This window comes from Haliotis rubra, unplaced genomic scaffold (assembly GCF_003918875.1).
Source record: "Haliotis rubra isolate DU_JTF1 unplaced genomic scaffold, ASM391887v1 Scf180, whole genome shotgun sequence".
NCBI classification, from domain to species: Eukaryota; Metazoa; Mollusca; class Gastropoda; order Lepetellida; family Haliotidae; genus Haliotis; species Haliotis rubra.
Genome location: NW_025765781.1, coordinates 1,521,032 through 1,533,229, shown reverse-complemented (window position 1 = coordinate 1,533,229; position 12,198 = coordinate 1,521,032). Strand labels below are relative to the sequence as shown.

Below are 12,198 nucleotides of genomic sequence, written 5' to 3'. Positions count from 1 at the left end.
CGACCTCGCAAGTCATACACAGTACGACGGCTGCATCCCATTGCTCTTGCGACGTCAATAACCGATCTTCCTACTTGCAACATGCCAACGGCACGGCACGTTCACGTTGCACATTTGACAATCGTGGCATTTCAAGTACCGTTAGAACTGTGGTTTAAAAGTGTTTTTTCAATTCTTGAGGCCAATGCAAACACGTGCATATGAAGAAAACTTCGATGCGAAGATCACGTGATCGACTGCACGTGCAAAACCTGATTTGGCACTAACGTCATTTGCACGACGAATGGATGGGTTTGAGTGGGTTTTGCTAACGTTTTTCTAGAGTCGAAAGATAGGGATCCCATTTAGGATACATAGATGTATCATCAGAGAAAGATTATTCATTATTTTTCAAATTACATTTTGTGAAGTTTCTTTTTTTGACTCAGTATATATATATATGTAACTATATATCTATATCTATATATATATATAATATATATATAAAACTATATATATATATATGTCTGCGGATCTGAGTAGACCATATCAGATTAATGTCTATTAATATATCAGACAGACAGACAGACAGACAGACAGTTTTATTCAGTAAAAGGCCACTGGCCCATAATACAGTCAAATGCGTGATCACACATCACATGAATGGTACACAATGATTTATAAAATGTTCTGCTCTTCATTCTAATTTGTACATTATATAAGAATAAAGAAACATTCTTAATCATATCGACATTTGCAGATTGCATAATATGGATAAAGTTGTTTATCGTCGGCGGCTTACTTAAATATTTCCCAATATATTTCCCTCGAATATCAGAGAAACATTCACAAATATACAAAATATGCCACTCATCTTCAACAACATTAATACCTTTGGATTTACAAAATAAACAAAATCTTTCATTAGAAGCAATATTTTCATATCTCCCAGTCTCTATTGCTAGATTAAAGTTTCCGCATCTAAATTTTGAAAGGGCAGATCTCAAATTTAAATAAATATTACAATTTAAGTATTTTTCTACATCTAACAGAGTCTTATACTGACAATAATAAACAGTTTTATGTGAATTTTCAATGGAAGAATACCAGGATTGCTTTAAATTATCGGTCAGTCTTTGTTTAAAAAGAAACATAAAATACTTGACATTACCAATATCCTGACTGACCCATGCATAGCCAAAACCATAAGTAAATAAAATATGTTTAACATTAGTTACCCAAGTTACACGTCCAACATCATCTAATGATTTCAGCATTTTGTAACAGTGTTTTGGGAGTCTGTTTGGGGGTAAGTACAATAAATGACACCAATATTTGATAACCTTAGTCATATATACAATTTGTAAAAGGGAGTCTACCACATTCTCCAAATACCACATTATTACAAGTTGATTTACCAACTTTTAAGAAATACTTACAAAATTTAATTTGTACAGACTCTATGAGTTTACAATAACTGGTGCCCCAAACTTCAGCTGGAGAAAATATGCCTTACGTAGGAGATATTAAGTCCTACGTTGGAGATAGTGAGACCAAACATTTTTTTCACCGTGGCCCTACTACGCTTCCGTAGTACTAAACCCTAACTTGAAACTCTATATATTACTGTAAAAAGACAGTTATCATGAACATAGAACCGTTCATAGAGAACCGTTCTCTGTCAAGTTTGTACAGGAGGTGGTGCGCGTGTAAACGTATGAAGTAATATCCGTTACATGTTCAACACGAATGGCGTTATGAATTAGCTTCACAATATCATCTGCGACTGAATATCTTCGATATTCACTGCGCGATCAAAGGTAACAAGAGTTTTTTAAAACTCCCAGCGTTGTTGAGTGAGTGACTCAACATGGAGTTATGCATAAACACCATACAGGGCATTGATTAGATTCATGTTCCCAAAGGAAAGACCAGCACGAACAAAACACAGGCGTTCACTACACGCTCTCGCTTTATGAGATATACGACGACAGATGGTTGTTGTCACAACATGTACTCAGTGAGTGTTCAATAGCAAAAAACAGTCAGTAGTTTACAAACTAAATTAAAAAAGCAAGGTTTCTTTTTATCCACTATTATGTATCATTTAACATGTGTTAAGTTGTAGAAAAGCTACACTTCAAAGAGTAAATAAGCACAAGAACTTCCATTTGTTTTCCGTTGTCAGATCACATAATGCCAATGTCATCGCTGGGCGTGGGACGGGAAGTGACTGAAAAGCAAATCAGCTCGGAATACTTTCTGTGTTTCAAAGACAGCTATTTACATTAATGGCTGGTGTAAATCACATAATGCCAATGTCATCGCTGGGCGTGGGACGTGAAGTGACTGAAAAGCAAATCAGCTCGGAATAGAAGCTGTGTTTCAAAGACAGGTATTTAACATGAAAGACTAGTGTAAATTTTGCAGTAATGACTTTTTAATAACGATCGAAATTGGTTGACCAATATGAATAATCTCTCCATATATGCCTATGAGTATGAAGTCAGGTACATGTAATGCCTTGCAAATGGTATTATTGATAAATATAACTTGACAAACGTTCAGCCATTATTTGGGCTGTGGGGTAGCCAAGTGGTTAAAGCGTTCACTCGTCACGCCGAAGACCCGGGTTCGATTCCCCAAATGGTTACTATGTGTGAAGCCCATTTTAGGTGTCCCCCGCCGTGATATTGCCGGAATATTGCTAAAAGCGGGTAAAACTAAACTCACCCACTCACTTCATTATAACCGACACTGTCCATGTATTTCATGCAGCCCCGACTATTTTGCCGTCGCCCATGTCCGTGTATGAACCATGCAGAGACACATACAAATTGCATGTTACAATAATGTCAGTAAAAGCTGATATCATCTAAATGCGTTTTCATGCAAGATTAAAGAGTTACAATGCCTTTAAGGAGATATGCAAATAAACGATAAGAAGGAATCTCGTAGCATGCTGTTACTCTGTAATCAACGAGTGAGCGAGTGAGTGTGGTTTGCGCCGCTTTTTGTAATATTCCAGCAATATCTCGGGGGTGGCCTCACACATTATGCAAATATGGGAATGGAACCTGGATCCACGAGCGAACGCTTTAACCACTAGCCAAACAAACCGACCCTCCATGATCAACGAGGATTTCACGTGACCAGAACATAAGTTTTGTTAAACATCAAGCACATTCCTATGGTTGTTTTCATATATGGACACAGCAGATAATTTCATACACGACCCCCTTCAAGATCGGTACATCCGGGTCCATCACCTGCGTAATCGGCATGCCCTACCAACCGTGACTGCCACACAAATACCAGGTTTGAGGAGAGTGTCAGCTCAAACGATTAGGAACCGTCTGAAAGAAGCGGGTTTACGTGCCTGTAGACCAGTTGTTGGACCTGTACTACGCCCCCTACATCGACGCCGACGACTCAGGTGGTGCAACAACGTAAGGATACGGACTTTACAAAACTGGAGGCGAATCTGGTTTTCTGATGAATCACGTTTTCTTTTGCAACGTCACGACGGAAGACAGCGTCTGTATAGGAGACGTCATAAACGTTTTGCGCCCATCTGCGTCCGACAGGTGGACAGATTTGGCGGAGAAAGCGTCATGGTTTGGGGAACCATCTCATACAACCAGAAATCAGACTTGGTGATCGTTCCAGGGCACCTGACAGCCCAACGTTACATCAACCACGTGTTAGAGGTTCACCTTCTCCCGATTATTGACCAACAGACACATATTTTTCAACGGGACAACGCCCGGCCTCATACTGCACGTGCAACAATGAACTTTCTGCAGAATTCCAACGTCAATGTCTTGCCATGACCCTCTAAATCACCAGACCTCAACCCTATTGAACACCTGTGGATACTCTGGATCGACGCGTACGTCAACGTCAGCCGCCGCCACAGACGCTGCAACAGCTCGCCGTTGCACTGCAGGAGGAGTGGAGAGCCATTCCCCAGGAAAGAATCCGGCGTCTTATCCGTTCTTGTCCAAGGAGATGCCGTGCAGTGATTGCAGCGCGTGGTTCATACGAGATACTGAGAAAGACGCCCCCTGGTGACAAACTGGTGTCTGTGAGATGACTTTTGAATGACAATTTTAAACATGTGTTATTATTCTGCCAAATTTCAGACTTCTGTCTTAAATAAGAAAAATGCCGTGTCGTCCTAAAACTTCAGATCAAAAATCTCTAAAATACAGGGGTTGCGTTTCTTTTTTGACAGAGTTTATATGCTTTCATTCGGAAAGTGAAGTATGTGTATATATAAAATTTTATTTTCTAGCATTGCCATTGAAAAACATAGTTTTATTACTTCATTTTTAAAACTGTTTCTGAAGAGAGAATACAATGTAACCATTCTGAATAACACATATAGGATTCAGATTTAAGATTCACAAATCTTAATGGAGACTATATGAGGACCTTAGGAGAACGCATAACTTGTCAGTTGACACGATTTATCATCAATGAAGATCTTACCGGACCCAAGCAGGGCAAGGTCGAAGCGACCGCCAACTGGTCTTGTATAAGAAAGTTGAGGCGTCATGGGTGACCAGCGGGGTCATGCATCCTCATTAAGATGGGGGACGGGCCGGCGAGAAAGGTGGCCAACAGCACTTCGATGAAGTGTGCAAGTCTACTAAACTCAAGGTGGTGATTAGTCTGAGTCAAGACAAATGAATACTATTACAGTCATGAGATAACTTGTTTGAAATACCCATAATGCCCTTGCACGATCTCATGAACAGTTACTGTCGATAGTCATCATGACTCCATGCTTTACATATGTTAACATCAGTATAACTGTGCATAAAACTGTGTTGTTTACAGTAACATTGCGCTTTTGCAGAGATTCACATGTGATGTAAATCAACAATTTATATGATTTAGATAAATATGATAATATGTGCTCATGAAGTTGTCAATGCCTCCCTTCACGTCTTCAGTCAGTGACACGCACCGCCAGATGTTAACGGTGAACGCGCTGCGAATGTTGTGAAGCACGTGCACGTGAGTGTGTGGGATGCACGAGCAGTGTATCCGTGCTCTACATGCTATGTAACGGTTCTGTCTACTACAGACAGACAACACGTACTTATAATAGATCGTCCATACAAGTAAACTGTGAGCTTCCTCCGATGATAACGAATCCCAGTGTACCAACTTGATTTTTATGCATACTACGATTTTGCATGCTTGGTTCCTCATTTCATTAAAATGCACATACGAATACACATTTGTTTGCATCTCTAACCAGGTGTAATCTTGAATACGAGTGGACGTTGCTTAGCATAGCATTGACTACATGCATAATACGTTGTGTAGTATATGTGCAACATATACAGTATTGCAGTATGCATATTACAGTAAGGGCGGGACAGAAGGGCAAACAATATCGGTCTGTGACTGTGATACAGACTGGGACAAGGTATGGACAACCAACAATTTGGACAACAGACCATTGTTTGGGTCTTTTAATTGTAAATATGATTAAAATAGCTTAACCTAGATTTCGATATCCTCGAATGTACATTTAGTTGAAACTGGAAAATATACATTTAACCCGAGACAAGAACGAATGTTTACATATAATTCAAAAGTATGACAGCTCGAGTATCCATTTTGTCTTTTGTCTTCTACCCGTCCCTACTAGACGAACAACTGGTCTCTGAAATGAACATATTTTACAGAAAAAAAGTTCATAGTAAAAAAGAGAAATATAATAAAAAGGAGCCCTGAGACATTCTCCTGAAGCTGTGGAAATCTAGACTTGCCACATTTTCTAGACTTGCGTGGACTTGGATATATTTGCTTCAGGGTCTGTATGACAGACTACGTCCCTACATACGCTCAATCACAAGTGTCTCCAGGTCACGGAGAATCATTGGTGTAGGGGCTCGTATTGTAATTCTCGTGCGTTTGCATGTGTTGTTGACGCGGCATGGACACCTTGTAACATCACTATTTGATTATGATTCACAAACACATGCTCATGATATGGTCGGAATCATGCCACGGATTAGCAGATATTTATCATGAAAACAGGTTCTTATGTAGGTGGCTTGAAACTTGCTTTTACAAAGGCCAATAGATTCGATCACAATACTTTTCGTTTTACAACTTCTTTTCTCTTAACATGCTGACCTCAAAACTGATTTAAATTCTAATCGCTGATTAAAGAGTAAGACAATAAATAGTATGCCAAATTATCGTTACCATGACAACCCTGTGATATTTCACTTATGTAAGAGAGTAATAAATACGATGCTAGGTATGGCAGTACTACTGCAGCTGATAGTGTCTGTCGTAAATTTTAATAAGTTGCTTCAACGCTATCACTAATCACTGGGTATGTGTAGACAATTATATGTGTGATGGAGGAGATCTTGCGTCGCTAGTTTTCTCAATAATCTGAATACATGTATGTAGCGTGAAACCGGCGGATACCTATAGAAAAAAGTGTTTGCCCTACCTGTAACAACGATGTCCTTTGTATGTAGAAGGGATATAATATGGGGATGAATGGCATGTACTTTTATCTTGGCCCGTTTATGAAGATAAATACTGCGATCTTTCACAATAATCTCTCTGGCTATCAGATTGAGGGTACTTTTTAAACATAACTGGTATTTCAATTATTGTATTTATACAGTAACATTCTTCAAACGTTCTCCACATACGTCCGTCAGATACATCGCACACTACCCCTTTCTCTTTTGATCTCTCAAACGACTGTTACAAGTTCGGAGAATCCTGGTCAAAGTTGAAACGTCTTAAGACTATTCCCTACTATTCTGTAACATGCACATTGTACCTAAAATGGGTAGAGCTTCCGTTCGGGGGAATATCAGAAGGACAGCGATACACTTGTCTCCAATGGTGCAGAAGACACTCAACTTACTTAGGAAAACAATAACCAAATGAGATATTGCATTCATGTCGGATTCAATTTTTTCGGCCCCTATCAGATGTGAACTTGAACATGCAAGGTCTGCGTCTATGTCAGACTAAAGGTCTACGAGTTGTTTAGCAGCACTGGGGCGTAATAGTCATATAGGCCTGCTCCAAACAACGGAATATATATCTTTTGAGAAGGACTTCTCCGACGGGTAAAGGTACAGCAATGCAACATTACGAAAAAAAATGTTTTTCACTATTTTTCATTTCATGTCTCACAGAATATATAATTTGATGGGCGAGAGTTTTTAATATCGTTCTAACTTAGTCGAATTAAGTCAAAATGAGCTGAAATTTGTGTCATGATGCTTATAAACATACACTCATTCATTTACAACCTCCAAAACATGAATTCTGAGCGAAATTAAACATTCTCGCCCATGGGCCAACATATTTTTCGCCCATGGGCGAGATTTTTTAATATCACCCAAAGTTAGTCGAATTAAGTCAAAATGAGTTGAATTTTGTGTCATGATGCTTATAAACATACACTCATTCATTTACAACCTCCAGAACATGAATTCTGAGCAAACTTAAACATTCTCGCCCATGGGCCGGCCCATGGGCGAGCGAGTTTAAATCTAAAGTTTTCCCCAAAAAATTTTCATCCTTGGCATATATTCATAACAACTGGTTTAATTTGGTCAAATCACTTGTCAGAAAGTACCCACAGTGCGGAGAGTTTCTGGACTTTTGTGAGTCCAGAATTAAATTGTGACGTGTTAATGACATTTGTTATACTGTTAACACAGCGATGGCTAACAGGTGGCAAAGTCTTGCCGCCATCAGTAACATTTGAAACAGATACAAAATATTCATTTAATGTTTGAGCTTTATCCAAATCTGTAAAAACTGAAGGTATCCCAGAATCATCAGTGACAAGAAGGGGAGTGGGCCCCGATGAAGTACTAACCACCTGATTGAGTAGACTGAGGTGATAAATAGTTATCAAAATTGGAATAAAAGTTTCCCTTGGCTATTCTTTTCAGATTATTTACTTTATTCCTTTGCTTTTTGTATTTAAATAGCTCAGAAGTATTCAGAGATCGAAATGCTTTTTCCTTAGACGTTCTCATTTCTTTTAAGTATGTTACGAGGGGCGTTGAAAAAGTAGTCAAACTAACTATATTCTCGATGTCCAATGTTTGAAAAGAAGCTTCCATTTTATTTTGAAGGAATCATTAGCAAAGTCATATCCAAAATTTCATGTGGGTAATGTGGTTAACGAGATATTAGTCATCACAACATTGGGGTATTATGTTTCTTGCAAATTTGCAGAAAATGGAAAACGATCTCCCATTTGGTATCTAGTAATAGTAATAGTCCGCTTATATGGCGCTCACATCCAGGCACATTGCCTGCTCACGGCGCTACGTACATTACTATCCCCGATCATAGGACACTATCGTAGTTTCCGATACTTTTTCAACTCCCTGGGGACTGTACAGCCATGCTGCATGTTAGGCGCAATGAACTAAACACTCACATTGCCAGCACATACTCACGGGTACCCATTTTACAGCTGGGTGAACTGAGACAGTGTAGATCTAAGTATCATGTCCAAGGATACTACGCAAATGTGCCCATCTCGGGAACCGAACCTCGGTGCCTCCTCGAAACAGGGCCTTCAGCGTGATAGGCAGACGCCTTACAACTGCACTATTGCGCTATCTCTTGGATAATGGTATACCCTCAGATAGTATCATATAAAATATGTTCAGCATAGTACTGGATGACTTCCCGTCATCATCAACATTCAAATATTTGGATTGCTTGATTTACATTTAGACGGGGACTGTTTTTTTAGGACACCCTCATTTTAAATTTTCAAAAACATTGTGTCCAGATATACAACATATTGAGAGCTGACACTTGTGTGACCATTCAGTATTTAGTTTGAACCCTTGACACCATGTATGAATAAGTGAAAACTTTAGGATGAGTTATATCCTTATGATGACGTCAACTGAAAGGGGGTGGGTACTGTCTCCAAAACAAGCCCTTTCAGTAAACATGAAGGGGGAGTCACTTGAACAAGCGATTATAGTTTAAAATTGCCTTTTTGTGCAGTTTAATATCTATGTTTGACTTTTACCAACATACAACATGTTTTTTGCATATTTTGTTTCAATTGGTGTAGGGGGATTCCCGCCAATACACCTTGATATAAAATTGGATCAAAATCTATTAATACTTTCCTGAGTTCGCGGCTACCAAGCTTGGCATGTGCAAAACTGTTACACCTTCGCTGTGACCTTTAAAATGACCTCAAGGTCACTAAATTCAAGTGGTGTCGGTAAATCTCGTCAATAAACCTTGGTACCAAATTTGAACAAAATCCATCATTTCTTTCTCGAGTTCTTTCAGTAAACCGAAGGGGGAGTCATTTGAACAAGCGATTGTAGTTTCAAAATGCCTGTTTGTGAAGTTTAATATCTATGTTTGATTCTAGCCGACCTCTACCAATCTCAAACATACAAAAATGTTTCTTGCATATTTTGTTTCCTGAAGTTTAATTTGTGATGCATTCCATTGCTAGTCAGCTAGGCTATTCCATTTGTCCGAACCACAACATACGGAGACAGATCATTTAGCAGACCGGGTGCTGTACTCTGGAATTGATTACCTGAAAATGTCAGAAAACGGAAAATATCAACAGTTTCCGATCTTGTTGCAAAACCATCCTCTTCAAACGAGCATTCGACTAAGCGCACATGAGCAGGACTCTGGATATGTAGCGCTATACAAATGTCTAATTTGATTTGATTTGATTTGATATACCCGTTAGAAACCCACCCCAACCCCACCCCACTTTATATTTATACATATCAAAACCTTACAAGATATTTGCGAAAAGACATGATACAGAGGACAGTAAGAGATTTTATATCGATTATATATCAGGACGAATATCATTTCGTCATTTGGCTAAGATTTGTCAGTTCTTTCTTGGGTTATCGCGCTAACAATCTTTATATTGGCAAAACCCTCAGATTTTGCTGTGACCTTGAAAATTATCTCAAGGTCACTCCATTTCACTTGTGTCGGTGAATCTCGCCAATATACCTTGGTACCAAATTTGAACAAAATCCATCATTTCTTTCTTGAGTTATCGCCCTAACAAGCTTATTTGATGTATGAAATGCAACGAAAAACAAACACCCGCGTATTTACGAGTGATTAAAACTGTTATTACAATTTACGTAAATATTTATTACATTTTACCGCAACGAAAATTATTACAATTTACGTCAATTTTATTACAATTTGCGTATTACAATTTACGTCAATTTTATTACAATTTACGTTTTATTACAATTTACGTCAAGTTTATTACAATTTGCTGCAAGTATTACAATTTGCGTTTTATTACAATTTACGTCGTAACAGTTCAAAGGTTTCTAAAGACACAATGCACAAGTATAACTCACTTCACACAATCTGTGACCATGGAGGCGTAGATGACATCAGAGTCGGACAGGGTGCCATGGGCGGTGTTGGGCCACACGTACAGAATACCCGTAGACCGGTCTAGGTAGACTTCTCCCTGAAGCAGACACCAGGAAGGATTTGTATAGTCTGTGTCAGCATTATGTCCCCGTTTCTGCAATGCTAAAGTCCTAAATGAAGCAAGTCTAGATTTTCTCAGGTTCTCCCATCTTACTGGGGCTCGTTTTCATTTAAGGGCACCATTTGTTTCTATCAAAAGTATGTATATTCAGATACCATGCATGTGTCATACGTATTGCTGTGGGATTTTTTGGGGGCGTCAAATTTGGAAATTTATTCCACATGTCTACCAAGAAACCCTTTGAAAGCTTTACTCAGTCTCTGAACAGTCACTGTACATACCCGATATCAACATCCTACTGATTGATTCAACACTATCATTATATTGACGTTTATTTATTTTATTCATGTAACTTGTGTTAGTCTGAGCAAGCAGTATAACTTGTGGGGCTGCTTTCAAGATTATATAACATATGTAATATTTGGGATTACCCTTTCTTATTAAAGTACAAATTCTACTACTTTTGGGGTTGAGTCCCGTCCGGGATTCGAACCCACACCCTCTGCAGAGCCAGGCACCTAATCGCCAGCACACAAAGTCAGCCGCCAAACCCGCTCAGCCACCGCGACTTCCAACAGAAGATAGTGTAATCCCAAATATAACATATGTTACATTTGACCACTTTCTAAAATGGCATTGTGTAATCTCTTCAATTTTTTGTTGCCAAAACATCGGACTTACTTTGAGTGCACTCAGCAATATTTCAGCAGTCTGTAAATATTCGAGTCTGGACCAGACAATCCAGTGATCAACATCATGAGCATTGTTCTACACAATTGGGATACGATGACGTGTCAACCAAGTCAGCGAGCCTGACCACCCGATCCCGTTAGTCACCTCACGACAAGCACGGGTTGCTGAAGACCAATTCTAACCCGGATCTTCACGGGTCGACATACTTTGAAATATTATCTGATTAAACAGAATTACTGTATCTTCGGTATATTTCAATTACGAGATGTTTCTAATAAAAACAATTATTCCTGAAAAACCTTTGATGGAAGTACTTGAAGTCATACGCACATTCCAATTTATCTTTGCACATACAATTCTTATGAGCCTTCTTGTAGGGCAGGTATAGGGGTGAGTGGTGACGAATGAATGTAAACTCTCACCGGCTGATCTAGTTCCGACAACATGTTGAACACCCGGAAGTAGCCGCCTTGGCTGGAGAAACTTTGAAGTTTAGCATCATTGTAGTGGCCTGAAATTGTGGAACGGAGCCTAAATATCCCATATAAGCCAAACCGGCACAGTGTTTTTGCCAATTATATGAGGATTTCGGTTGGTATTTCTTTTATATACTAATGCCAATAATGGTTGTCACCCCTCTACCCGCCCCCACCCCAACCCCACACCCACCCCACACCCCTCTCCAACACAAAAAATTGAAGGGGGTGACAACCATTATTGGCATGAGTATATCTTATCATTCATCCATCTGCTTTTGAAGGCGGTTACGTTATGATGTTATGTTATGAGATAAAAAACCAGGAGGGAGTAAGTGAGTATGGTTTTACAGCGCTTTTAGCAATATTCCAGCAGTATCACGGTGGAGGACATCAGGAATGACCTTCACACATTTTACCCAAGTGGGGAATCGAACCCGGGCCTTCGGCGTGACCAGCGAACGATTTAACCAGTAGGCTGCCCCACCGGTCCAATGACCAGGAGAA

General features: G+C 39.3%; 1 protein-coding gene across 1 annotated transcript in view; it reads right to left on the bottom strand.

Annotated features, from left to right (window-relative positions):
* LOC124273400 overlaps positions 1–12,198 on the bottom strand; it is a 41,411-nt gene that overhangs the window by 21,194 nt on the left and 8,019 nt on the right. The window contains exons 8-9 of the mRNA XM_046708662.1: positions 11,638–11,726; positions 10,383–10,498 (exon numbers count right to left, since the gene is read on the bottom strand). Of these exons, the coding sequence (XP_046564618.1) occupies positions 10,383–10,498; positions 11,638–11,726 (205 nt within the window). The remainder of the gene's footprint in view (positions 1–10,382; positions 10,499–11,637; positions 11,727–12,198) is intronic.